Source organism: Primulina tabacum, chromosome 6 (genome assembly GCF_025594145.1).
Source record: "Primulina tabacum isolate GXHZ01 chromosome 6, ASM2559414v2, whole genome shotgun sequence".
Taxonomy (NCBI): Eukaryota; Viridiplantae; Streptophyta; class Magnoliopsida; order Lamiales; family Gesneriaceae; genus Primulina; species Primulina tabacum.
In genome coordinates this window covers 38,338,379-38,366,027 of record NC_134555.1, presented here as the reverse complement: position 1 = coordinate 38,366,027, position 27,649 = coordinate 38,338,379, and the positions used below count along the sequence as shown (strand labels likewise).

The 27,649-nt window shown below is 34.7% G+C and overlaps 4 protein-coding genes across 5 annotated transcripts; all 4 read right to left on the bottom strand.

The window, feature by feature from the left end:
• Nucleotides 1–596: 596 nt before the first annotated feature.
• Nucleotides 597–9,557, bottom strand: LOC142549388 (UPF0235 protein At5g63440). Of its 2 annotated transcripts, none has more exons than XM_075658312.1 (7): nucleotides 9,395–9,557; nucleotides 9,076–9,190; nucleotides 8,844–8,997; nucleotides 8,533–8,629; nucleotides 3,041–3,129; nucleotides 2,869–2,937; nucleotides 597–928 (listed from the first exon to the last, which is right to left on the bottom strand). In XM_075658312.1, the coding sequence occupies exons 1-7, from the start codon at nucleotides 9,507–9,509 to the stop codon at nucleotides 869–871; spliced, it is 699 nt and encodes a 232-aa protein (XP_075514427.1). In that variant the 5' UTR covers nucleotides 9,510–9,557; the 3' UTR covers nucleotides 597–868. The 2 variants fall into 2 exon arrangements, with proteins under 2 accessions (XP_075514427.1, XP_075514428.1); XM_075658313.1 differs by having other exon boundaries at nucleotides 9,076–9,176; nucleotides 9,395–9,553.
• Nucleotides 9,558–10,587: 1,030 nt separating this feature from the next.
• Nucleotides 10,588–13,082, bottom strand: LOC142549386 (elongation factor 1-delta 2-like). The gene is made up of 7 exons (XM_075658311.1): nucleotides 12,930–13,082; nucleotides 12,462–12,578; nucleotides 12,293–12,386; nucleotides 11,964–12,090; nucleotides 11,635–11,748; nucleotides 11,220–11,381; nucleotides 10,588–10,812 (listed from the first exon to the last, which is right to left on the bottom strand). Coding segments are annotated over exons 1-7 (696 nt in total). The 5' UTR covers nucleotides 13,010–13,082; the 3' UTR covers nucleotides 10,588–10,810.
• Nucleotides 13,083–17,119: 4,037 nt separating this feature from the next.
• Nucleotides 17,120–18,934, bottom strand: LOC142549385 (protein transport protein Sec61 subunit gamma-1). The gene is made up of 3 exons (XM_075658310.1): nucleotides 18,696–18,934; nucleotides 18,455–18,591; nucleotides 17,120–17,382 (listed from the first exon to the last, which is right to left on the bottom strand). Exons 1-2 carry the CDS (start codon nucleotides 18,787–18,789, stop codon nucleotides 18,476–18,478), a joined length of 210 nt encoding a protein of 69 aa, XP_075514425.1. The 5' UTR covers nucleotides 18,790–18,934; the 3' UTR covers nucleotides 17,120–17,382; nucleotides 18,455–18,475.
• Nucleotides 18,935–23,229: 4,295 nt separating this feature from the next.
• On the bottom strand, nucleotides 23,230–25,888 carry LOC142548192 (palmitoyl-acyl carrier protein thioesterase, chloroplastic-like). The gene is made up of 6 exons (XM_075656515.1): nucleotides 25,347–25,888; nucleotides 25,002–25,135; nucleotides 24,555–24,668; nucleotides 24,146–24,323; nucleotides 23,796–23,864; nucleotides 23,230–23,636 (listed from the first exon to the last, which is right to left on the bottom strand). The coding sequence occupies exons 1-6, from the start codon at nucleotides 25,752–25,754 to the stop codon at nucleotides 23,394–23,396; spliced, it is 1,146 nt and encodes a 381-aa protein (XP_075512630.1). The 5' UTR covers nucleotides 25,755–25,888; the 3' UTR covers nucleotides 23,230–23,393.
• Between the last annotated feature and the right edge of the window lie 1,761 nt (nucleotides 25,889–27,649).

Here is a 27,649-nt window from a genome sequence, read left to right as displayed (position 1 = left end):
GTGTTGGCCAACGTCAAAACTTTACATTCGAGTTGCACAGTACAAAAAGCTGGATTGGATGGAATTGTTCTTTATAGCTTTTATTCTGATGACACAAATATAAGTTTATGTAGCTTCCATCATGCTCCTAAGAATCTGCAGGGGCCTAGTGTTCATAAAACATCTCTATGATAGGCCAAGTACCCAAGGGTCATTAGAAAAACTTGTTACAAGACAAGCTAGTAAAAAATAATTAAACGTCACATGTTTAATCCAATACTCCATATAATGTAAGTTTGATTCGTACAATTTAATTACCATAAGAATTAAATTATTATCTGCACCACATCATGTTAAATTTGTTGCATTTGAATCAGGCCTGACAATTTAGTCACGAGGATCGAAACTAAAATTTCTCCGGAGGGGGTTGGATCAGAATCAAGGGGGGATGATTAAAAGGGAGGCAAAATTTGGATTTTTGTATAAAATTATAAATAAATTTTAAATTTTCCCACACGAGCAGAAGGCGAATGCTTTATTTCTGGGGAAAAAAATTAATTTACGAGGCAATTAAACAAGTAAATCAAATGACGTCGAAAAATAAAATCGAAACAACATTATGAGAATGCCGCAGAATTAGAATATAAGCAGTTGTGCTCATGGGCGAGTTATTGGGCAGTTGCACGAGTAAGACACAAGGGTCAATTTTTTCAAGGTCATAAAATTACTAGTAACTTGCTAATAACAAAGTTTATGCTACTTGTAGAAAACTATTTTGTAACAAAAAACAAACATCTATTTTAAGAAGTCCCCTTGGCGATATTTGAAGCTCGAGAGAATTTGCATCATAGGCATAATCATATCTGAGGGTGAGAAAATACACGTAAAGTCAAGGTTGTGCAGCTTCAAGGAGTTTCTCATATACTTGTCTGGCGCTCAAATCCTCCACCTGTTTGATAACGAATAATGAATGGCGTCATGTGATCCATAAAGTACAACAAAACGAAGACCCGAACAAATAGGAGAAAATTACAAAGGATGTGTTGATACTTATTTTGGAATATCGACAAAACAAAGATTCAAAATTAGCAAAAAATAAGATTTCGCACACATCTTTAAATCACAAAGTAAAACGGCCGTGTTAGAAAATTTTAGTCTAGTGAGAAAGAAGAGGCTAAGACAAGCTAACAACAATGACAGCATATGAGAAAACTGTCATAAAGACAGGATGGAATCAGCGAAGTCAAATCACTGATCAAGGCTAGGAATTAGCTTAGAGAAAAAAATTAAGTCAACAGAGTCTCTACCGGGTTTAAAGACAAGCTGTGTAGGAGGTGAAATTATCTCTATTGTCTCACCAAGCTTTTATGCAAGTATGTCAGAATCAAGGATATACTTCGAAACGCCAAAGACAGATTCCATATGTTGTTTAATGAAGGTATAAAATCTCAGTTTTCAGGTCAGAGATCAACGGAGACGATTTGAATAGCAAATATTAAGGTTATGACTGATATTACCAAAATTCAAATGTTACCATCGACTTCCTCCATAAAAGAATTTGAAGGTTGCAGATGAAAGAACAACTAGACGATTAAAAAAAAACGATTCAAAAAACTTACATCTCAGAAAATTTTCTTAATACATTCTAAAGAATTGGAGAATTTAGCTCATGGATCAAGATCAATCAGTTCTTATAGACCCCAGATAAATCCGTTCCTGTTCTCTGTTGTTTTATTTTTGTTAGATTTCTTGAGTCAAGCACTCATAAACTCTAAAGAGGCAGAGTGGATATAAAATATAGCGGATTTGACATACTAAATTGAGTTTAATTTTTTTCTTGTTGGTAATAGGTGTTATAGTCTGTAGTGTCAGTTGTGATTGTAAAAAGTTCGAAATAATCAAAGGATTATACCACCTTTAAAGAGTTTGAAATAATCAAAGTATTACACCACCTTCGAAACTTAATAAAATCTCGTCTTTTTACGTACTGCACTTTATGTTTGTCTGTCTATTGTCCTTGTTCATTGTATATCCCAAATGAATGTTACTCGAGTCTTCTACATTTTATATATTGCCTACAGCTCTATTTAAACCTAGAGTCGACAAGGTCTTAACCAGCTTTGTACAAAATCAAATTGTTCATGAGACGGTAATGGTGTATGCACCCACCAACGTCTAGACTGTAATATCTCTTGCCTAGTACCGACAAAGCATGATGTAAGTTACTTCCTCGGGTTATCCAAAAAGAAGCAAGCCACACATACGATAGAGTGACCACATTGCAAGGGACAAAAATGGCACTGCCATCTATTAACTTACATGGGATTATCAATTATCACAAATTTCCTTATTTAATGGTAATCCAATGGGGGCGGAAAAAGGAAAGTTACTCTCCTACACCTGAAGAAAAAATTCTCATATTTCATGCATAATTTTTTATGAAGTCATGTTTCGCGCCCTCTCCAGTTTGATTTTAGTTTATTATAAAATGATTTGAATACTACAGTTTAAGTTGCCCTCTTAGTCCAAATTTCTGACCTTTGGAAAAAGACAGCACCACCATAGCTCTTCATTTCTGGACCTGTGTCTCTTAGACTTGGCATGATTCTACAGTTGTTACTACCAATTTCTGGGCAATCAAGGTAGCAATCATTCATTGATTATAGATAGATTATCTCTACTTCCATTTTCAGGGTTTCTAAGAAATACGCGTGTCGGCAAAGATACCAGGCATAAAAATTTGGTTTAATTCTTGGGCTCAGGAAAAAAATGAAATGAAACCAAATAAACTAAATCAACAAATCAAGTTTGATATAGAGCAAAAGGGCAGCCTCTCATTCCACTAAAAACATATAAGTTAAAAGAACGAAATTCAAGCACCAAGCTTACCACCAGGAGCTTTGATTTATTATTCCACCCTCTTTGGAGAGTCATCTGGCTCAGTTTCAAACCTAATACCTATTTCAATGCATTTTTGTCAGGTCAATTTGGATATTTTGTTTCAGAGATTGTAACAGTTGCTGTGACTGGTGATTAGACATTAAATAACTAATCTAAGTACCTTTCCCATATATTCTAAAAGCTCATTGTTAGCTTCCCCTCGGGCTGCAGGTGCGGCAACAGTAACTCGAACATCGTCAGCATTTACTCCTGAAATTAGTTAAGAAACAAGGTTGTGAGCAAAGAGATACATTTTCCGAATTATCATGGAATTTTGTCAAAATTAAAAAATGCATCTAGAAAACAAGCGACGCACAAAAGTGGAACAAGGAATATGGTGCTTTTCCCACATGTGACAGACTCATATTGTGGGAACCAAGCTATGCACTAAATGGACGCCAAACCAATAACTAGTACCTAGGCGGAGACTACCGCTAGACGGATTGATACGAATCCTCGTACGAATAAGAAGCAAACACGATTAATTAGAATCGCGCCCTCAATTCAATAACGAACAAGGATCGATTAGGTTGTCCCGATCTTTTGAAACAAGCAACGATTTGTGATATTCACCTCTAAGCGATTAATACTTAGCAACAAATATCAAAGATAATAACAATCGAATTTCATACGAACCTTCAAATAACTTGTTTTTGACAATCCGTGCGAAAACAATTGACAAACGCCACAAAGATGCAATCTTTGATAAGTTTGATTTGGTAATGAACAAAGCTTTAAAAGCCTTGAGAATTGAGAGAAAACCTCAAAATATTTCTTATCAATCTGAATTGGTTCGTTTGTCCTTCATGTACACCGAATATATAATAATTAATACATGAAAAGTAGTGTAAAAAATCATAAAGAAAGTTGTGAACAATTTCTACACGGAAGGTCGCGCGGCTACGCGTGATCTCGCGCGGTGGCGCGCGAGATTCTTCCCTTTGATCACCCTCGGGCGCGCGGTGGCGCCATATGTGGCCCCATGGCGCGCGACACGCGCGCGGCCGCGCCCAAAGTGGCGCGCCAGCGCCCCTTGCTGCCCGTCTTCATTGTCTTGCGCGCGGTTGCGCGAACTCAGGCGCGGATGGGCGCCTGCTGCTTTCCTCATGGCTATTTATCACTTGAATGACATTCCAAACACTTCCATTATTGTGTCCATGTTCCCCAAGCTCCTCTAATTTAGACACCCCATTTGTTGAACTTCCTTGGTAGCTCACCATGAATCCTTAAAGTGCTTCTTTAAACTTCTTGCTACGTCCCCTCGTTATAGGTCCTTCGGGCAACTCCAACGACTCCCATGCCTTCTTTGGTGCTTGACCAACCATGTTTGCATCATTCTCCCCTTCTTGAAAAGGATTTGTCCTCAAATCTTGTCCACCTGACGGTGAGTGTTCTCAACATAAAATGGATCATCCCATTGCATTTTTACACCTTCCTCATTTGCTCGTTTCCTCATCATGTCTTCATCGAAATCCTGCAAAGGAGAAATAATAATGCTCGGGATTGAACCGGCTATATAATCACAATGAGAATAAACCAACTTCTCATAAACCAACTTGTACATAGGTACATGAAATGGTTTATACAAGAACAAATTACTCTCTACCTCACTCTTTTGGGCCTATAATTTATTTTTCTTTTCTTTGGCCTCTTTTTCTCTATCTTTTTCTTTCATCTCATTTTTTTCATCTTTTTTTCTTTTCATTGCCATCTCACTCTTTTGTTCTCTCTTTCTTTCGACCATATCACATTTTTTTCCACTCAATTCATGAATTAATTTCAATTGATCATCAAGCACATTTGGATTCAATTGAACCAATGAAACATTTAGTTCATCGGGAAATTTATGTATGATAACTTCTCCTTGCCTACTCTCTTCTCCCATAGTAGACAAATTAGAAACTTCTTCACTACTCAATGATTCACTGTCCCCAATGTTTTGTTTGACAGTACTCGTGTCATCAACCAGTGAAGTACCATCATCTATCAATTCACCTTCCACCACATAATGCTCAACACTCGTGTCAAGAACCAGCGTATTATTATCATCCTCAATCTCCCCAACCTCAACTTCATATTCAGGTTCAGCAACAACATCAGATTCAGGCTCAACAGATGATTCTACTGTGGCCACCTTATCAGTGGACATTGACTGATATCATGACCAATTTCTAAACACCAACAACATATAATATCACAAGTACTAAAATTTGAGTTTTAAATGTACCTTGATATTCATATTTGCTAGCTTCAACTCTTGACTCATTCTTTGGCCTAGCAATGAGTTCCTCTTCCAAGCTCGTCCGCCAATTGGGTGTCAATGACTCCCTACCCACATCAAGTTCACTTCTTCTGCCCACTCTTCTATTCTCCTCACATCTCCTATCATCACCATGATCCACGTGCAAAGCTCTATCCCCACCAAATCTACTACCTCGTTTATTCCCATCATCTTGCTTATCATACCTCTCCTCTCCTTCACCCCGCCTATACCTCTCATGTAGAGGCTTAAACTCCTTCTCCCATATTCTATCCAACCCTCTCAACATTGTTTGAAATTGACGATCGTCAACCATTATACCTGCAAAAAAAAGGTTAGTAGAAAATAATAAAGAATTTATTTTCTCACCACGAATCCTCACTGGTCACTCCAATGAAAATTCACTAAACTCTCTTTTTTTTTTCTCACTACAAAATACTCACCGGTCACTCCAAAGAAATAACGCTCGCACTCAGGTGTTTTCACTCTAATTTGATAGTTCTCTCTAGAGTGTGATCAATCTTTATATTTGTATATCAAACTAACAAGATTCAACTCGTGGACACTCGCAACTGTCTGCGCAAAACCAAGAACGCTAAAATAACGCAGATCTTATACAAAGGATAACACGGATCTGAAAACAGAAACGAAAGTATAACACATATCTGAAAACAGAACAAAATTTTAGAAAGAAAGATCTGAAAATAAAAACGAAAGGATAACACAGATCTGAGAACAGAACGAAATTTTAGACAGATCTGAAAATAGCAACGAAAGGATAACACTGATCTGAGAACAGAACGAAATTTTAAACATATCTGAAAATAGCAACGATAACTTACTTGAATCAAAGAGAACCAAATGCTCTGATACCAAATGATACGAATCTTCGTACGAATGAGAAGCAAACACGATTAATTAGAATCGCGCCCTCAATTCAATAACGAACAAGGATCGATTAGGTTGTCACGATCTTTTGAAACAAGCAACGATTTGTGATATTCACCTCTAAGCGATTAACACTTAGCAACAAATATCAATGATAATAACAATCGAATTTCATACGAACCTTCAAATAACTTGTTTTTGACAATCCGTGCGAAAACAATTGACAAACGTCACAAAGATGCAATCTTTGATAAGTTTGATTTGGTAATGAACAAAGGCTTTTAGCTTTAAAAGCCTTGAGAATTGAGAGAAAACCTCAAAATATTTCTTATCAATCTGAATTGGTTCGTTTGTCCTTCATGTACACTGAATATATAATAATTAATACATGAAAAGTAGTGTAAAAAATCATAAAGAAAGTTGTGAACAATTTCTACACGGAAGGTCGCGCGGCTACGCGTGATCTCGCGCGGTGGCGCGCGAGATTCTTCCCTTCGATCACCCTCGGGCACGCGGTGGCGCCATATGTGGCCCCATGGCGCGCGACACGCGCGCGGCCGCGCCCAAAGTGGCGCGGTGGCGCGCCCCTTGCTGCCCGTCTTCATTGTCTTGCGCGCGGTTGCGCGAACTCAGGCGTGGATGCTCACCTGCTGCTTTCCTCATGGCTATTTATCACTTGAATGACATTCAAAACACTTCCATTATTGTGTCCATGTTCCCCAAGCTCCTCTAATTTAGACACCCCATTTGTTGAACTTCCTTGGTAGCTCACCATGAATCCTTGAAGTGCTTCTTTAAACTTCTTGCTACGTCCCCTCGTTATAGGTCCTTCGGGCAACTCCAACGACTCCCATGCCTTCTTTGGTGCTTGACCAACCATGTTTGCATCACGGATTCCACAGTATCAATATAATAAATCACATTTTATAACTCCAACACAATAACATCAAATTTAAAATGCATTCGAAATTACACAACTAATATTACAAATTTCCTCTACTTCTTCTCCATAATTTTCAACTTGTTCGTCATCATGCACAAACTCAATATTATCATTTGATACTCTTCTTCTTATTTGGATGTAAAGTCATCCTCGTGAAGTTCTCTAACTCTAGATCACTGACGAAGAAGAAGTTTGATGTGTTAGGATAAATCAATAAATCATATTTCTTTCTAGACTTTGGTTAAGAGCACATAAAAAAACTACTTTTCATTTTTTTAATTGGTAAATTAAAAGCCCAAAAACTTTTAAAAAAAACCCCAAAAAAACCTAAAAGCTGCCTAGGATGACCGACTAACACTTTTCGGTGCGGTCGGCCGGTGCTTAGACCAAATTTTAAAACATTGGTGGGAATTGCAGCAAACAGTTTTATTAGATGGTCAAACTTTCCTATTTGAAAATTTTCCGAACCACAATGAGAACACATTTTTTCGTAAAAATGTTGTTGAGAACAGGCCGAAGATTAAACAAGAATGATTTCTTGATAACGAGTAATGAAAAGTGCCTTCACAAATTACTGATAATTCTTTGCCTTGTACGAAAGAATTACATATATTGCCATAACATGGTAACCTTATGAAGAGTATCAAGAACATTTCAAATTTTCAAGGAAGCACTGAAGAGAGTAAAAACCTTAGAAGCCAATTTTTTTTATACAAGCAATACACACACATGTGAATTAAAATGCTGGAAATTCAGCTACTAAATAAATTAAATGGTGGAAGATGAAAGACAGGAAGCCTCATAAGTTCATGTTCCAAAGCGAGGGTATCATAATTTATTCAAGACAATTTAAAGTTTCACTTCTTAACTTTCAAACACCGTCAGAAAATACTAGCTTGCAGGCTAACTGGCTGAGACATTATTTTAATGCATCATATAAAGCATTTCTAACACAATCAAGGCAGCCACCTACAGGGCTACACCATAGTGTTATCATCATTTCAAAATGTAATTTTTCTCATGCCTTTTCTGGTTGTGTGACAGTCAGAAAATACTCCTGAGAAGCGCCTCAACCTAGACAAGCTAGATAATTCCTATGATTTCAAACTTCCCGTACAATCCTTATCTTATTAGCTTCTAATCTCTAAGGATTGTACGAGATGAAGAGGTTCAAACTTTCCATCAACCCAATGGACCAACTGGTAATAGCAATTTATGCTGATCATTGATCTATAATAACAAGCCTAGTATATAAATTGCAGAAGTTCTGCAACACATAAAAAGGTACTTATGATCCAATTTTTTAAGTATCCTGATATGAACACATTTACTGCTAGAGAAACAAATACCGAAAAGAAACTAAAAATGCACATTCAAAGGTATTGCTAGTTCATATTTCTTCGAACGATAAACTTTGAAAAGAAAATCAAACAAGTAAAAATTTTGATCCCTAGCAATTGAACATTTACGTAAATACTTATCAATCAACTACAGCATTAGAGCCAGTTGACAGTTGGATTACTTGTAATTGCTGAGCGTTGTGAACGGTCTTCCACTTCGATGGCCACTTGAACAAGGCCGCCCTCTAATTGCGATATGCAGGGCGGAACAGGAGCATCCTAAAACATATGACACGAGTAAATAGCATTCCACCAAAAACAATTATCCAACAGGGAGAGTTAAGTATGTAAGGCTCCAGAGTGCATGCCATAGCAATGATGAACAATAGAAATAGTAATCTAACCACCAAAATTTATAACATGTACAGAAAAAAAATGACAAGGAACAAAACTCACTTTAAAATTGCAATCTGACAAAACTTTACAATGTTACCTGTGGATTAGTTTCAGCAGCAATTGTACTAAGTGCACCGTCTACAACATATATGATGGAAGCAGATGCCATATCTTCTTCAGCGCGATAGCAAACAAGCAGCTCACAACCCACACAATTCATTCGATACTGCTTCTCCACTTTCCCTTCACCACTGAATCAAATAGATCCACAAAATTCAGAAGAAGTAAGATAAATCTAGATTAGTGCAAAACAACTCACAGAAAGTTACCGCTTCAAAAGAACCTTTCCAGCTTCACTAGTGTTGAGCCTCGCAAGATGCTTCTTCCTGTCCAAGACATAAGCTTTGTCCGTATTTCTTTTGGGCATTTTCTGCAATTGAGTATCTATAAAACATTGTAATTGATATTTCGCAAGAGCTAAAAAACGAAGTGTAATCAGAACCAATACATATATATAAAGCATTAAAACCGGAATAGATCCATCCAGTTAAAGCAACAGAAATCTGAAACAAGGCAATCATCCGAACTCAAATTCAATTACACTATTGGATTAGGAATTAAAATCTCATTCGGGATTAAATTTATTACCGGTAATAAGAACATGAGAGCTGCAATGCTTGCAGTAGTAGACGAAGAGATCGGAATCGGGACCTTCCGGCAAAGCGTCCTCGCTAGAGTATGTATGCGTCGTTCGTTTCGGCATCTCTCTCACTTCACCTGTTCACCACACACCATACTTCAAATTTTATATATAGAATATAATTTATTTTCTTTTCTTTTCTTTTTTTTTGGAATTCTTTTTTAATCATCCCATATAATAAATTTTCAAATTAAATTTTATAAGAATTTTCAAACAATTATTAAACAATGACTTTATGTTATAGCAAAATTTATTAGTAAATTGTTTGGTATCGATGTATATATCTAAGAATCATAGACGTCGTCGCTCAATTATCAAGTCCTCCTGGGCCAAATTTTTTTTTTATCAAATTATATTTAAAAAATATAAAATCCCACGTGAATTAAATGTCTTTCCATGATTTTAAAGATGAGGTAGTCGAGGATTCTTTAGACCATTTTGCTGTGATAACAATGGCCATATTCATTTTGATGGCGATCCAAACTATTCGTACTATCGCTCTTTTCTTTGCCATCGAAGATCAGGTAATCAAGTGGTTCACGAGTTGGCTCGTCTAACTGTGCAGTATCACATCAATATTTTGTTTTTGATGTCTTTGTTCTTATACAAGCTTGTATTCACTGACTTGTTTGTTTAAATGAATCTTGTTTTCATGCTAAAAAAAAATGTCAGACTCATTTGCCTGTGTTTGATTTTTATAAACTTATGGTTTTAGAACATAATTATTAATTTTATGTAATAAAGATCGTTTTAGAGGGAAATATATGCTTCTTACTCAAAAATAATACGTGCGTAGATATATTTTATCTGGACAAATATTATGTATAGGACAATACGAATACCTTTTCTCGATCTATTTTTCATTTTATTTTTTGGTGAATTTCATCATCAAAAAGAGATGTGTGATACGGTAATTTTTATTTTAAGTAATCGACTAGATTTTAAACACTAAAATTGACAAATTTTCGCACGAGTTATATTTAATGTAGAGTTTGGATTCCATGAACTTGAATTTTTCAGCTTATAATTTTGGCTTATTTATTAAATAAATTAATAATATAAAGGATTTCAAAATTTCTAACTCTTCAAATCTCAAGATATCAAAACTTGGAAAAGTATCGTAACAGCGTGCACAATCACAAGATATAAAGGGAGCATTCAGCAACAACATTTCAAGTTCTCAAACAAACACTTGCAAATGTATCGTTTAAAAGTTTAATAAATCGTCAGTCAATTCAGGGCACAAAATTGAGCATAATAAAGATGCTAAAAATGAAAATAAAGAAAACAGAGCCCAGAACGTCTTGGTAATGACGAAACTCCATCCCAACATCTCGACTGCTGATGCCGATTGCTTGTGGAAGCTCTGCCCAAAAAGGAAAACAAGTAAAGTTCACCTCTGAGAAGAACAAAATACTAGCGGAGATTAGGAATAAATTATCAATACTTTAGACAACACGTAGAATTAAGATTTTCTCGAAATTGAGTGCCCAATAGGAGTGAGATAAGAGGATGGCTTTAAACATCAAGAATACAGTGGTATGAGTTGATAAATGTACGACGTGCATGTCGCATATGGGAATCATATCAAAACTTAGTGGAAACCAACATAACATATGCATCAAGTAGCACATTTCTAAGTGCATCCATGCTTTGGTCAGTAGACTTATTTCGCATAAACTTCTTGAGCACATTGGAATAAACTTTGCCATATGGATTGCCAAACAACACTAGACGGATAATTTTAGTCAAAAGAGTGACAAAGAAGCTTACAGATTTTATTGAAGGCTGCAATGTCGCAACTTTGGACATATTCACTTATTGGTTCCACGGTGAGGTGTTCCTCAATGAGTGAATCAATAGACACCAAGTCATCCACAATGGTCATCATAATCTGCAGCTTCTTGATACCATATCCTACTGGGATAAGATGAGCTGCAAACACGATGCATCAACACGTTATTCTTTCCACATGATTTCAGGATGAATAAATATGTATCCAAAGGGGATCGATGCTCCATCACAAGAAACTCCGAACATGGAAATATTACCGATAGTAATCCCACCATACCTTTCTGCTTAGGGTACAAAATTTTCCAACGCAAACAAAAAATCTTAAGGTAAAATATCAGTGAACTGAAACCTTGAACCACCTAAATCATTCATGAATTGCTAGAGAATTACTTACATGCTCCCCAGAGTAGCCCTTCCATCTGCACGCTTCTAACAGCTTCCTCGAGCTTTTTCATGTCTGTTTCATCATCCCATGGTTTTACATCCAGTAGGACAGATGACTTCCCAGCTGAAACAGAATACCATGATTCATATGTTAAACTAACATGGCTGGATATGCAGAAATTTAAACAATCGCAAACATAAGATCAAAGTGAATAATGTCCCTAAAACAATTCAGGAACTCACTATCAACAAATTACAGCTCATTTAATTGAACATGATTAACAATTCATAGAACAAGAAAAGAAATAATTTCTTGCACGGATATAATGAATAACCCACATTCTTTCTTCTTTCCAGATGCCTTCACAGATGCCGCACGTTCTTCAGCAGCTTTCTTCTCCTCCTCAGTTTCCTCACCAAACAAGTCCACATCGTCGTCGTCGTCGTCATCCTCAACAGTTGAGGCCTAAAATACATACAACATGCATTAACAAGGTCATAAAAAACTTACATCAAAGGTTAGAAGGTTAAACCAAGAAATTAAAATGACATAACTAGAATAGTGGATACACATAAAACTAAAAAACTAAATTAGGGGGTCAAATTGACAAAACTTTGAACACCATAATACGAAAAACAATGCAAACAGCCTATTTTTAATATCTTGCCTTACTGTCTGCAACTGGAGGAGTTGCAATTGCCTCCTTAGAAGCTGGAGCTGACCCTTCAATAGTCACACCGCATCCTTCACCAGAAACTCCACTGTAGATGGCTAATCATAATAAATAACAAAACCTGAAGAATGTTCATATTTAAGTATGTAATTAAAAGACAAACCAGATCCTCAACAACGCCTCAATATGGTTGTACCACCGTGATACATTCACAAAGTCAGATGGTGGAGGCTTCACAAGTGAAGTATGCACAGTGAGATCGTCTTTTGATGCGAGATACCTGAGACAACATATGAAGAAAATACTTAACACACATACATATTTTTCAATGGCCAACAGAACAGACTATTGACATGATGTTCCGCTGTTTCCACCGTCTTAGGCCTTTCATAAAATAAGTATAATAATCAATTCTGGTCCCCATGCTCCCTATCTTTAATCACAAACATCTGCCTTCATATCAACAAACAGATACTGGCGTTGTTCAGGTTCCAGGAATTATGACTCCACACGAAACTAATCCATAAACAAAAAAGTTGCAAGTACTTGGGAGGTGTGGTCACAGAAATTTCCCATCAAACATTTAAATCACTAACAGAAATTCAACTGAATACAAGAATAAAATACTGACCCAGTTATATAACTGCGAGATAAAAGATACTCATCGAGCTTCTTGAGGCCAGATTCCAAACTAACGTCGAACGAAGTCATGGCTTAATAAAACACGAGATCGAATCGATCTGTTCTGCACCGCATGAATAATGTTGAATCAGGGGAAAATTAACAGCAAAATCAAATAGACATAACAAAACAAATCCGGGCGATGAAAATTGAGACCACACACAAATTAGAGTATGAATATACACATTTGCGCAAATTAGGGCAAAAGAGATCTGGCGGAAAACTTACAAGCGCAGCGGCGTGAGTTGGGCTCTGGAGTTGGGGATATTTGTGATGGTGATTTAGGGTTCCCAGGGGGTTTAATACCATTATTGCAGAAAATAAATTTACTTTTCAGCCCAATAGGTTTGGAATATCTGATATTTGATCCCTTAATTTTTTCGTTTTACTTTTTTCTTTTTTGGAAAATTAAATTTTTTTTTCCACATTATTATTAGAAAACGATAGGCATTAAAATGGATTTTAAATTATTTTTTATTCTAATGTAAAAAATAATAATGTAATAATAAAACTATGTTTGATTCAATCGTTTGGATCACTTTCCAATTTTTAAAATAGGAAAGTTTTTATTTGATCAATACACTACGTAATTCGACGCCCATAGTAAAAATTCGGTAACGCGAATAACTCGCCATCCCTCAAATTTTTAAAATTTTGTTATCTCAATTTTTCTAATTTTTTTTGTGTATTTGTAAACATCATTTTATCTATTATACTTTAAATGATACATTAATATTTAGTTTTGAAAGATTAAAGTTCTAAACTTGGCATTATAGTCACTTTTGATTTTCAAAGAATTTTTGTTTTACAATCAACTTTCTTATAATATATATCAAATAAATTCACTACTATATTATTATTATTATTATTATTATTTTGTGAGTAAATGTTAGATATATATTTAACATTTTATTGATTAATTATATAAAAAAAATTGATTTAACCCGACCGAGAAATTATAGTTGTGTCCCTGCTTTTGAAGTACAATTTTTTTTCCTCTCGACACCTTTTATTTTATATATTTATGTGGGGATCCGGACGCTAATCAAGTTCTTAATCATCATTGGGACTAATTAATCAATTATAAAACAGGGTCTAAAATTTTTTTCTTTTTAAAATGCGGAACGTAGTGAAATCAACTAATATACAACTCAGTATAAAATAAAGTACATGTCCCGTACGGTCTACAAATCAGTAAAACTAAGGTTCAACATCTAAATATCAAGTGTCAAAACCCTATATACATCCAAGTCCGAAGTCTCCACTCTATCACGATCTCTCCTCATCTCCTGGACCCTGATCATGTCCCACCTGTTGTCATGTACACATACAGACAAGACAACAGCCGGATAATTCCGGTGAGAATAAATCCCAGTATAAATCAACGAAACATGCAATCATATAAACAAATATAAAGCATGTAATCAGGTAACAGATATATGTATCAAAATCTGAAACATAAACAATCGTAGACTGTCAAACATATACGTGACTCCACGTTTCAGACTAGACTTCATCCTAGTCTAGGGATCCCGGTTTCCAAATGTGGCATTCCTATATCGAATTCCGTAATAGAAGGAACTCTGTTCCTATTATTAGATATAACCAAATATGGTGTTCCTATATCGAATTCCGTAATAGAAGAATTCCAATCCTATTACTCGATATAACCAACATCCGGTGTCCTGACTTATCCGTCATGGACTGTAGCTCTATCGTTAATATCCCATCTTGAGACATCGTGCAATGTGCCCGTGGCGATCCCGCCACAGTCAGGCACTTCCGTCCCAAGATGTCTACACTATCCTGTAACATCGTGCAATGTGCCCGTGGCGATCCCACCACTATCAGGCACTTCTGTCACAAGATTTCCCGTCTGATACCTACTATCTATAAATCAAGAGAACAAGTATATCAATCAAATCAATGCAATATCACTGCAATAAAGTAAAGTATGTGCTTTAGGGAAACTCAAGTCGATCTCCCAATACCACATTGAATTATACCTTCCGTTTGTAGTCTCGGTCTGAAGCAATATCAGTTCTAAACTCAAGACTGTCTCTGTAAATCTGAAACGATATATTGAGAATCATAATATCAATGTTCTATTCTCAATTCAACACTGAATCTGATTAATCTGGATTCAATTCAAATCACGGTATAACGGAACAATTTCAGTATCACCGTCACTATCATATCAACAGACCTCAATTACAAATCATAACTCATATCCGATATAGTCTGTAACTCATTCATAATCTAAATATGTCCGATTTCAAATCAATATAATCAGAAAATCATAACAATTCCATAATCAGTCTGTTTCTCAATCTGACTTCGATTCTATGATGTCTAACATGTCAAGAACATCATATATGAATCCTATTCAATTCTGACAATGACATAATTTCAAAGCATGTCAAAACGTAGCAAAACTTACGTCAAGTTGTAGCCTACGTTGATAGGATTGCAGTACTGAAGTCAGATTACAATTCGGACGGACGGATTGAAATATAAAGGCGTAAGGATTTTTCTTAAGAATTCTCTGAAACTTCTCCTCGATTTCTTGCCGGAGGAAATGAAGGAATCGCTTTTATATATATCAATTGCATGTAAAGGCAACGTGTCCCATTCTCCATGATTTTCAGTCGGCGCTCGGGCGGTTATAAACTACCGCTCGGGCGCCGTACACTCTGCCCCGTACTCGGCTTGTTATCCATTGGCGCTCGAGCGGTAATTTTCTACCGCTCGGGCGCCACAGGTTCTGCCTGAATGGTATTCTTATTGAACACTGGCGCTCGGGCGGTCATTTCCTACCGCTCGGGCGCCAACAGTTCTGTCCAAACATTGTACTTTTCATATGTTTTGCCCAGTCTGGTCTCGAAATAGCCCGGCTATAATCACCTCAGTTCAAAATCAATAAATCATCTCAGATTACAATAGTCAAATTCTCGGGCATTATAATTTAGGTAAGGAGACTTTATGGAAATTTTGCTGAACAACTTTGGGGTCAGAATGTTGTTCCAGATTTAGCAATAAATACATGAACATAAGTTTGATAAAATAATTAATAGTAATGGATGGTAGATAGTCTAGAAAAAAACACCATCAATCGACAATAGTAGCTTCAAATAATTAAAACTAGCCTTCCCGTACATAAATATAATGGTTGTGAGACGGTCTCACGAATCTTTATCTGTGAGACGGGTCAACTCTACCGATATTCACAATCAAAAATAATACTCTTAGCATAAAAATAATATTTTTTCATGGATGACCAAAATAAGAGATCCGTCTCACAAAATACGACTTGTGAGACCGTCTCACACAATTTTTGTCAAAACATAAATATATAATCAAAATGAAAAATCATATAGAATAGTTGTAGAAGGAAATATATGTGGACAGTGAGTAAGATTAAGTGGAAATTGTTGGAAAACTTAAGTTTTAAAACGATTTGCTAATATTACTTCTTTAGATTTTGTCTCTAAATAAAATGAAGGCTATTTAAACCATGACAAAAACTTGTGTGAGACGATCTCACGGGTCGTATTTTGTGAGATAGATATCTTATTTGGGTCATCCATGAAAAAATATTATTTTTTTATGCTAAGAGTATTACTTTTTATTTTGAATATCGATAGGATTGACCCGTCTTCCAGATAAAGATTCGTGAAATCATCTCACAAGAAACCTATTCTTAGACCAAAATAAGTTTTTAAAAGGTTCATGCATTTTACAAATGAGATTTTCTAAAAATTTCATATTAAATAGTAAAGATTTAACGTCTTGAGTTAATCATAAAAAGTATATTTCTTAAGAAAAGTAGTATGCATCGCCATAGCTACTGGATATAATCATATAAATAAGACTATTCCTTGCACGAAATAAGTTTTTTATTATTAAAAAGAAGCTATAAATTTGAATTAAGAATATTTCATATTAATGCAAATACATTTAGCCAAAACCTTAAATAACATTTCTGAAATGATTGACGAAAATTATAATTAAGTTTTTTTATATAAAAAAATTGAGTTAAGAAATTTAAGAGGTGAAACTTGATTTTCTGCATAAACTATGCCGACAAGAGGGATCAACCAAATTCATCCCTACAAACCCACTTTAAACTACAATAAATAATAAGAGAATAAGCACATTTCATTCGTTGCATCCAATATATATAGTCAACAACGGATTAAATAAAAACGTAATGTGAACAAGGGAAGTCGATGATTGTTCATGCATGGGAAGTGTCTCATTCGTGACAAAATACAATGCCGAGTCACGTTCACTATCACAAAAAGAGGTTCAAGAAAGATAGAAATGAGCTAACTGATTATCAGAATTTCACATGCTTTCCTGCGTACTGATTGATTGTCGAGGTTCTCGTATCAACAAAAATCCTGCAATGGCGCATACAAGTATCATTGAGTCGAATGAGGTTTAAACAGAAACCTGGTGGTATTCAAATTTACCGAAGAAAAGTTGGGAAAGCTAGTGAGATGTGACAACATTGAAGTAAAGAGTATCTGGATCATTTGTTCATTGATGCTTACTTCCGCAAGATTAGGGAAAAATCCCCCATGATTGCCTACTAAAAATAACTTTAAGCAAAGATTTTTCTCTCTCGAAGCTACTCTCACAGTCTCGCTTTACTTTCAAAATCAAATCACATGATGCCACCTCAAAGGTTTAACTTTGTCAGTGATGCTTCCAAGAACAATAACATAACATGGAAAAGCTCATCTCCAGAACTCCATCAGTGACATGAGGTGAAGACAAAGAAGACACACCATAAACCACAAAGAACCATAGTTATTAAAGGACCGAGGAAGTTGTTCTACATGCATTATTGAAACAAGGTGCACTGAGATGTACTAAATAAGAATTTGTATGCACAAACAATTTTTGTCCTAACAAGTACTGTAGAAACTACTCGACAAAAACAAAACAAATATTCGTTAGTGGGGAAGTAAAAACGAATTACTATTACATTGCATTTCACCTTAAATTCATGATATTTACATTTAAAGTCTACATTCAAGTATGTATTGATGTTTTAACCCGCACAAAGAGATGTGCTTCATAGTCAATGCAAGCACTTGACTAGTATGTTGAGCCTTAAAGGCTAAGCACCACTACAGCTTGAGCCTTGAGGTGTGCTTTGTGGGTTTTCTAATTATACAAATGCGCAGAATAATTCATACTAAATTCACAACGGTTCTTTGCTGTTTCAATGTGGTTATCAGTTATATAACCATTGTGGATGACGGATGATTCATGGGGGCCACATTTCAAATTTTGTTGCTTTTTCCCTTTAAAAAACTTTTATCACATCGGAATGAAAAATTTTAATTGATAAGAGGAATTTCGAACTCGGTTAAATCAATAACCGAACAAATGTCTAAAAAAATCAACTTTTGGGGCAAAAATCAAATAAACAATGAGATAACGTAAATCAGCAAAAATAGGCACCTATTCGATGCGAACGAAGCATTAAGAAGCACCGACGATGATATTGTTGATAGGAATGAAGATCAATTTAACGAAAAAGCCAACGAATCCCATCACCACGAACCCGATCGCCGTACGAGTCGCTACCTTCGTGAATTCTACATGCACAAATCAATCACACCAGAAATTACTCACAATATCGAACAAAAAACAACAGATTAGCCATCACAGATTCATAGTTTTCCGAAGAAATCGCACGCACCTTTGCGATCGGGCTTGTGGCATCGCTTAACGAGGCGAACGCTGTCCTTGGCGAAATCTCTGAGCGGATCGAAAACCTGGTCCAAAGCATCCATCTTCCTTCGATTCGATTTCACTTCTCTCGAATTTCCCCGAAGAACCGATGAGTGTGAAGCTCAGATTCCTCGGGATTGGTTTATGTTTGGGGGAAGGGTTTCAGATTCGTTGAAGCCAAATCGATGACGCTACGTTTAAATACCAAAATAACCCCGAGGAAAACGAGTTTTTGTATTTGCAGTAAAGAAAAAGAGCAATTATTTATTAAATAATATTTAATATCATTTTGTAGGATAATATTATATAATTATTTTATTTTATTTTATCTAGCAGGACATATTGACCTTTTTACTAGAAATTTGTAATTGCAATTTTATTAATGATAATCTTCCTTTGCAAATCTAATTAACCAAGAGGAAAAATCCTCGTTCAACTAAACAAACGGTAAAGAGATATAAGAAGCAAGAGAAGCAATTTTATGAGCTACATTATTCGTCGATCTAAAAACATGGTAGAAATCTGAGATTTTCGATTTCGACAATCTACTGCTGATATCTTGCGCACACATTCCATCATATCTGAGATTCTCTTGAATAGTTATGAGTGCTTGCACAGTCAATAAAGAATATGAGACAACTTCAACATCTCGAAAAGCCTTCTCATAGACAAGATTAACCCTTTTTCGAATGGCTAATGACTCACCATGAACAATTGAGATAGGTTGATGAATTTGCTTTCCAAAAGCCAACAACGATCTACCTTGGTAGTCTCTGATTACCCTTTCTACACTATTGATGTTTAAGTTCGGATTTATAGATGCACCAACATTGAGTTTAAGATCGTTCATTCCCGGTGGTTTCCAAACTTTTTATGGCCCCTCCTGTACCGATCTCACAAGGATTTCTTCCCTCTTATTTGTCATTTGAAAATCTTCTAGCAATGCCTCACCCCAAGAGATTTGTCTCACAAACAGTTTTGCTCTATCACCATATAAGAAGGTATGCTTTTCTTTCCAGATAGCCCACACAAGCATAGCAAAAATTTCAAACTCCTCTTTATTTAGATTCTCCTTCATCCGAAAACATAACTCCAAAATGCTCGCCCATCTCGCGACCTTCAACTTGTGAGAAAAAATAGTCGTCTCCCACAAATGTTTAATGGCTACGCAGAAGAACAAGGCATGGCAGGTCGAATATGAAGCATAACAACAAAGATCACAAGATGAAGCAACCGGTACATGATAACGAGCTAGATTTAAATTAGTCGAAATAGTATCATGGGATACACTCCACTAGAAAAGACGAACTTTGGGGGGGCAAATAAAGACTCCAGAGAAATGACCACCACTTCTCAATATGGTATTCAGATTGATTTTCAAGAGTATTAAACAACCCTCTCTATAATCGATACCCACGACATATTGACCTTTTTATGTTTTGTCTTGTCATATGAGTTAGTTATAAGATACTTTTAATCCAAAGGCTAGAAGGAAAAAAACATACATATTGTATAACATGGAAAACAAAATATATACCTTGTTTTCGGATCAGTCGGTTCGATCAAGAATTGGTCATAAATCTAGTCCAGACATTGTCCAAATATCGTTTTACCGGTCTAACCAGTATTGAACTATTTAAACTTGTTGGATCTGTCACAATTGTTTTTTTAAAAAAAATTGAATTTAATTTTTTGATATAATATATTTATAATATATATGATTGTTTGGATTTTAACCTTTGTGAAAAATATTGTTTTAATTGTATTAGATCTTATTAGATTTTTTAAACATAGAAAAATATATTTTTTTATTCTTTATATAAATGTTTAGAATTTAAAATATATTATTTATTATTTTATATGATATAACAATATTTCAGTCTAACCGTCCAGTTGAATCACTATTGTAAAGTGGATCTATTTGATCTCTGGTCTGATTATGAAAACATTGAATATAACTTTTGAATAAGGGATTTGAGTACTATCCATAGGGTAACATGAACAGCTCGTGTAAATTGGAGAGATCGTGTCATCAAACCAACCAATAGTTTTCATGATCCGGTTCTTGATACGGGTTTGGCACCCGATGTCATCCAATTACCCCAAGGACAAAAGATTTTTGTCAGTCCCTTCACATATCGTACCTCCTGTATGATGCGAATGATGCCATCAAACATTTTTATTTTAATAGTATTGAATTCAGAGATTTACAAGGCATGATCATTTCCAATGAATACAGATCCTAATGAGACTGGTTCATAATGATCAAATCATTCTCTCCAAGACGTCATGTGCCACTTTGCTCCCAAATCCATCCTCCATGTGTCACAAAATTTGTGTTTGCCTTCTGCAACTATTGTCGTTTCTCTAAATAATATTTCACTACTGCTTGAAGTATTAGCCACATTTTCCTTGAGAACCTTTTTCGATACTCGTACACTCTTTCTTGAAGTGCCCTTTACCGCCACATTTAAAGTAGTAAATATTTTTCTTATTACTTTTCGACTTGATCTACCTCATCTTTGGCTCCCACTGGAGTCACGATCCATAAATCTTCTTCTTATCATTGGTAAAACATCCTGCATGCTTCGATGTTACCAACATATCTTCCTTATTCTTGCGCCAGATTTCTTTTCCGAGAACCATATTTAAGATATCGTCGAATTTTAGAAAGTACGTAAGAATATTATTGGTTATGTTGATGATAAGTTGATCATATGAATCTGATAGACTTTTAAGTAGAAGCTTTGCACGTTCATTTTCTTATTTTTTATGCCCCATAGAAGCGAGTTGAGCAAATAGAGCATTAGTGTGTTGATATGGTCGGTCATCGATGAGGATTCCGCCATCCGAAGAGTATAAAGCATTCTCTTTAGGAAAATCTTGTTGTGTAGTGACTTAACCTCATACGTCTTTGTCATAGTATCTCAGACAACTTTTGATATTTTTATCTTAAAGATACTTGACAATATTTCGTCAGCTATAGACAAGTGTAAATTGACAACCATATTATCATTCATCTCATTCCACTTGCATCATCCGTAATTTCCAACGGTCTATCTCCAATAGCCGCCAAACAATTCTCCTTTCTTAAAACTGCTTGTATATTTATTTTATACATCATAAAATTTCTTCCACTAAACTTTATTATCTTTCTACAACAATTTAATAAACTAGACAAAATAATCCCGTCTCAACAAAAAGCTTAAAAAAAGTTTCTGATGTGGAAGATCAGTCTAGGCTGCAACCATAGTGCATACTCAGAATTTTAAGAAATTTTAAACCAAGGCTTTCATACCACTTGTTGGTCCCACGTGCGGTAATTTGAGATAATAATATAGAAATAAAGTATAAAAACTAGACACCGAGATTTAAGTAGAAATCTCATAAAAATTATTTAGGTAAAAACCACGGGCAAGAGGAAAAGAATTTCATTATAATATTTTATGGAGATGAACAACTACTCATTGTGTTTCCAAATAGAACACACTCTCTTTTAATACAGGAAAACAAATATATCACAAATATTATAGAACTAAGCACTCAAAAGCTATAAAATGATAGAAAACTCGAATAATAGATGATTTCAGAACGAGGGGAAGGAACTCTAGAATCCCTTTGTTCGTGTGAAGCCGTCTTTTATCCGGAACTTCGGCAATTTGTATGCTCATTTAATACAATTTACCGAGCCATCATTATTTTGCCTGACATCTCCTCATGTTCATCATAGGTCATCACAAAAGGGTCCGATTTCATCGGGACTCGCCCTCAAAGTCTCATACATCTCCTTTACTAACTTCTGCCCATTCGTAATGATCATCATCTGCCGGGAATCCAATAAAATCTAAGTAGCTAGGCTCAATCGGATTTGAAATAGGCAACTTTCCGTCGAATAGCATCTTTCGTGAACCTCAAATCATACTGATGAGACTTAAATGCATACTTTTCAATCTCCTCAAATTCCTAATGTCGAGGGAAAGTTCTTGAAATAAACACCAAAATCCAAACCATTTTCATCAAGTGAATTGAATATTGATGTTTTAACCCGTGTAGTGTGGTTGGGGAGAAAGAGGATCTAACTATTTATTTTACAGCAAAGTGTTAATACTAAATTTAAAAAGTGTATTTTAATTAATAAATATAGAAGTTTATTAAAGGTTGGTTTTAAATAATAAATATAGTACTTGAAAATTTAACTCACCATATTTATTCATTTATTTAAAATAAAGAGGCCTACTTTCGTTAAAATTTCTTCATAAAATTCATAAATTAAACTTATATCGTGCTCGAATATCTTTCTCCAGAAATCACCTCGAAGTTATTTTATGTGCTAATCATCAAAATTATCGCAAATAAAACATTAAAATATTTACTTTAAAATTTATTCACTAAACATATTATTTTAAATAATAAAATAATTATCATACGATCTAGATGTATATTTCAATTTTTGGGGCGTTACCGTTTTTATTCAACATTAACTCTAAATGTTGCAAAATTTACACTGCAAACCATAAAGAATACTGCCACAAATAATGTACCAACAAAAAATGGAACATATATCCAAAGTAAACTACGATTCGAATCGTAGAAATACATATTTATAAACAAATAATCATAAATTATTTAGGCAAAAAAAAAAAAAAGAAAAAGATGATAAAATGATTTATGGGTTTTTTAAGTGCCACACCGATCTTGCCCGAACGATCTCTGCATGATCATCTTCCATGCGAAGCAGATGTGTGCATTCTAAGTCACAAATTTCTTTAGCAATCTCTCCATTTCCTTCACAAGTTCTTGGTTTCATACTTGTTAAGGATTCTAGCACATTCGACTGACGACATTCACGTCTGTATTCGAGAATCATGCTTGTAAGATTATAATCTTCAAGTATCTTTATCGGCACGCTCTGCACAAAGCAATTCTTATATTGTTTTTTAAAAGATAAAATATTTCACTAAGCATCGTACTCTTATAACAATCAATTTCGTCATTAATTATAAAATACTTTTTTTTAGTAAATTTTTATTTTCCTTCGTTCTGAATGAATACATTTTGACGTACGTACCTCGAGAATCCATCCAATGTATTTGACATTATTAACATGTTGATTAGCATCCATATCGCTCCATCGAGGCTGTATTAATTAATAAATATACATTATGTAGATATACAATAATTGAATAAGTCTCTTGTGAGATGGTTTCAAGAATCTTTATCTATGAGACGAGTCAACCCTACCGATATTCACAATAAAAAGTAATACTTTTTCATGAATAACCTAAATAAGATATTCGTCTCACAAAATACGATCCGTGAGACCGTCTCACTCAAGTTTTTATCATAATAATTAAACGATTCAAATTAATTAAATAATTGATTTGTCCATAATAATTATATTTATTTAAATGATCTTACAGCCAAGCCAGTTCGGATAATGTGAGCTGTTTCATGAGTGAGCTTCTGGATCTTCTCACTGTCATTATTTTGCGGAGGAATTGAAGCTTCGTTGAAGTAAAATGGCTGAACTTCATTCTTCACTTCATCTGGGATTTTACTCAACCTTCTTGTTTCTCTGTTCATCATCGCCCATGTACTGCATATATATATATATATATATATATATAAAACAAAATATTTACCATATAACATTTCAGTTTGTGCCGAGAATTTGAAATCAATGGATTTGAAATAAACGATCTCGAATCCACCAATCCATGAAGGATCTTTGGATAACCAAAATAAAAATGTTAAAAGTTTTTACCCTAATTATTGTTTCAATGAAATTTTTTTTTCTAAACAGAGATAAAACTAATAATGAATGAACCTGGTAGCTCTTGTTATTATGTTTTTGGTGTTGAAGTCTCGAATCACCCAATCTCGACGCATCCCGTTTTTACCCGCTGCATCCACCCATGTGTCTATCTCCACCAAATCTCCCCTATCAACAAATCGTTTGATGCAAATTAAACAAAGCATTCGAAATTTCGATAATTTATATTGTCAAAATTTAGATTTTTACGATATATTTTTCAATTTTTTGGTGATTTTAGTCATTTTTTTCCGTAGAAATGTTGATGTGGCACTGTAGTATTAACTCAATCTCGATGTCACATCAGCTCAATATCGACGTTACGTCGTAGAAAAACTAAAATATCAAAATGTCGATGACCAAATTTTTCAAAAAGATAAATATTTTACGAAATCAAAATTACAATTTTCTTCTAATTATAAATGCAAAAATCGATCATCGGGGAAATTTAAAAAATATTACCAAGAGTTGTACTTGTCAACTTGCACGAGTATACGAGTAACAACCCAAATAAGTTTCCGAATGCTCATCTCACGGGTTGCCCCAAACCCGTTCCCACCCACGCCTGAACTCGCCACATGATTCAAAGCTGTCTCCTGCATCAAATATTTTTAATCTACACTTTCTTGAATATAAAATTAATTCTAACATAAAAAATAACGTTATAAAAAAAGAATAGGATATATATTTTTTAATTTAAATCAACGATTAATAATTTTTGAAAATATAATAAATAATTGATTAAGAAAATGACACTAAATCAAGACAAGAATAAAAGAAAACCAAATCAATAATCAATATGTATACCTGGAGAAGATTCATTAGGGTTTCCATTGTAGCAGTTTTATCAGGTCCAATCTCATAAGATCTTATGACAAAAGATTGTCTAAACACGAAACGATTCTCCACAAATCTTCCCATCAAATATTCATGATTCTTTGGCTCCTGATCATCGCCGCATTCGGCGCTGTTGGTTTGTTCCAAATACGAGATCCCACCAACATGACTTCCGTTCACTTTCTTCCCGTTGATCGTCTCCACGTTCGTTCTCGTGTTTGCATTCAATCTCAAGGGTTTTCTCACCTTGGAACCATGGTCACAACCGAAACAAACCCGTCTATGTGAGTTGAATATCGACTCAAAATCGTCGTTCTTTTCAGAAAGACCATTTGCATGAACATTAAGAGAAGCAGTACTGTTTTGCATGGAAGCCATGACCCTTCCTTGATCTATTCTCCTGATTTAATTCATATGTTTTCTCTTACCAATTCCCAAAAAATATGCAACAAAAAGTGAAGAAATATAAAAATAGGTGAAATCTTGAGATGTTGCATAAATAAGTAGCTCATCTACTTATTGAGAAAGCATGGGGAAATTAAGGGTCGGGAGATTATACACAAAAAAACAAATGGAAAATAAAGAGTTGAGAGGAAATAAAAATAATATTTTTTGTACATACGTGTGATTAATAGCTTAAAATTTGAATACAAGGGGTCAATGGGCATTGGCAGCTCAACCACTTTTTTTTTTTGGTGGGGGAGAAAATGGATATATTTCCTTCGTTGATATATGCGAAAAAGTGGAGAGTTGAGTGTTTCAATAGTGACGTGTTTCACAAATTAGAATTAAAAGTAAGGAATGATATCTCTTATAACTCTAATATTAGAGATATATAAAATAAATTTATATCCAAAAAATATGAAAATAAGGCTGAAAATTTGAATTAAATTTAAAGTTTGAATGAAAATTAAGGTTTATGAATGTGTGAGTGTTTTTTGAATCTCAATATTCTTGAGTTAGTTTTGACTTATGATTGTGGAAGAAGTGTCTGGCTATCCACATTCTTAAGTTAATTGGAAACTTTTGAGTCTTCGTATTATTGAATTAATTACAAGACGAATTGAGTTAATTAATCTTACATTACTTTTAATGTTCATTTTGAAACTTATAAATAGCGTGTTCATTTCCTCAATCCATATAAAAAATATATTTTTTTACAAACACACTCAAGATCTCATTAAAATATTCTTTTGCATTTCATTTTGTTAACTTTTCATTTGACATCTGTTAAATTTTGGTGATAAAGTGAAGATACATTTTCAGTTCGTCATAAGTTACTTGATATTTATACTTTCAGTTTCATACTACTTTTGTTTTGTGGTATGTCAATATCTATAAAATTTTGATTTCATTTATTGCTCTATAATTGTTGTTTTCATACTTCGAATTTTAGCATTATGGCTAACATTCTTAAAACAGATTTTGTTATACTCAATACGTGATTTGTTCAAGACATGACTACTAATTCAAATGACTCAAATGTTCCAAAGGTTACTCCCCCAGTTATGAAATTCACTGCTGCTGTTTCTATATCTGTGAGCTATGCTGATAAGTCAGAGAAATTCGACGGCTCAAATCTCAAAAAGTGGCAACATAGGATGTTCTCTATCTCACAGACACTTTGAATCTAGCAAGGTTCTTCATTGAGGATGCTCCTAAACCAGCTGAGGTTAACGAAGATGTGCAGAGTGCTAGTGTTATTGATGCATGTCGTTATTCAAATTTCTTGTGTAGAAATTACATAATGAATGGCTTGGCTGATTCGCTATACAATGTGAATAGCGAAAAGAAGACGGCGTGAGAATTGTGGTAGTCTTTGGATCATAAATAAAAAAACCGAGGATTTCGAGGCCAAGAATTTTTTGTTGGTCTATTCTTGGACTACAAGATGGTCGACTCCAAAATGGTGATTAATCAATTTCAGGAACTCCAAGTGATCCTGCATGATATTCACGCGAAAGGCATGGTATTGAGTGAAACCTTGCAAGTGAAGGCTATCATTGAAATGTGCCTCCGGCTTGGGATGATTTCAAGAATTATCTTAAGTACAAATGAAAGGAAAAACTCCTTCCTACCAATACTTGCGAGTGTGCGAGTGTCTTGTCAAGGTAGCAGTACTACTCTGAAGAAAGTACAGATATGACAAAAAACTGTTGATTGCATTCTCATTATATATGTACAAAACAATAGCGCATTTCGTTTCCTTGTACATGAATAACAAATACCCGATTCACAATAATACAATAATGAAATCAAGAAATGCATCAGTC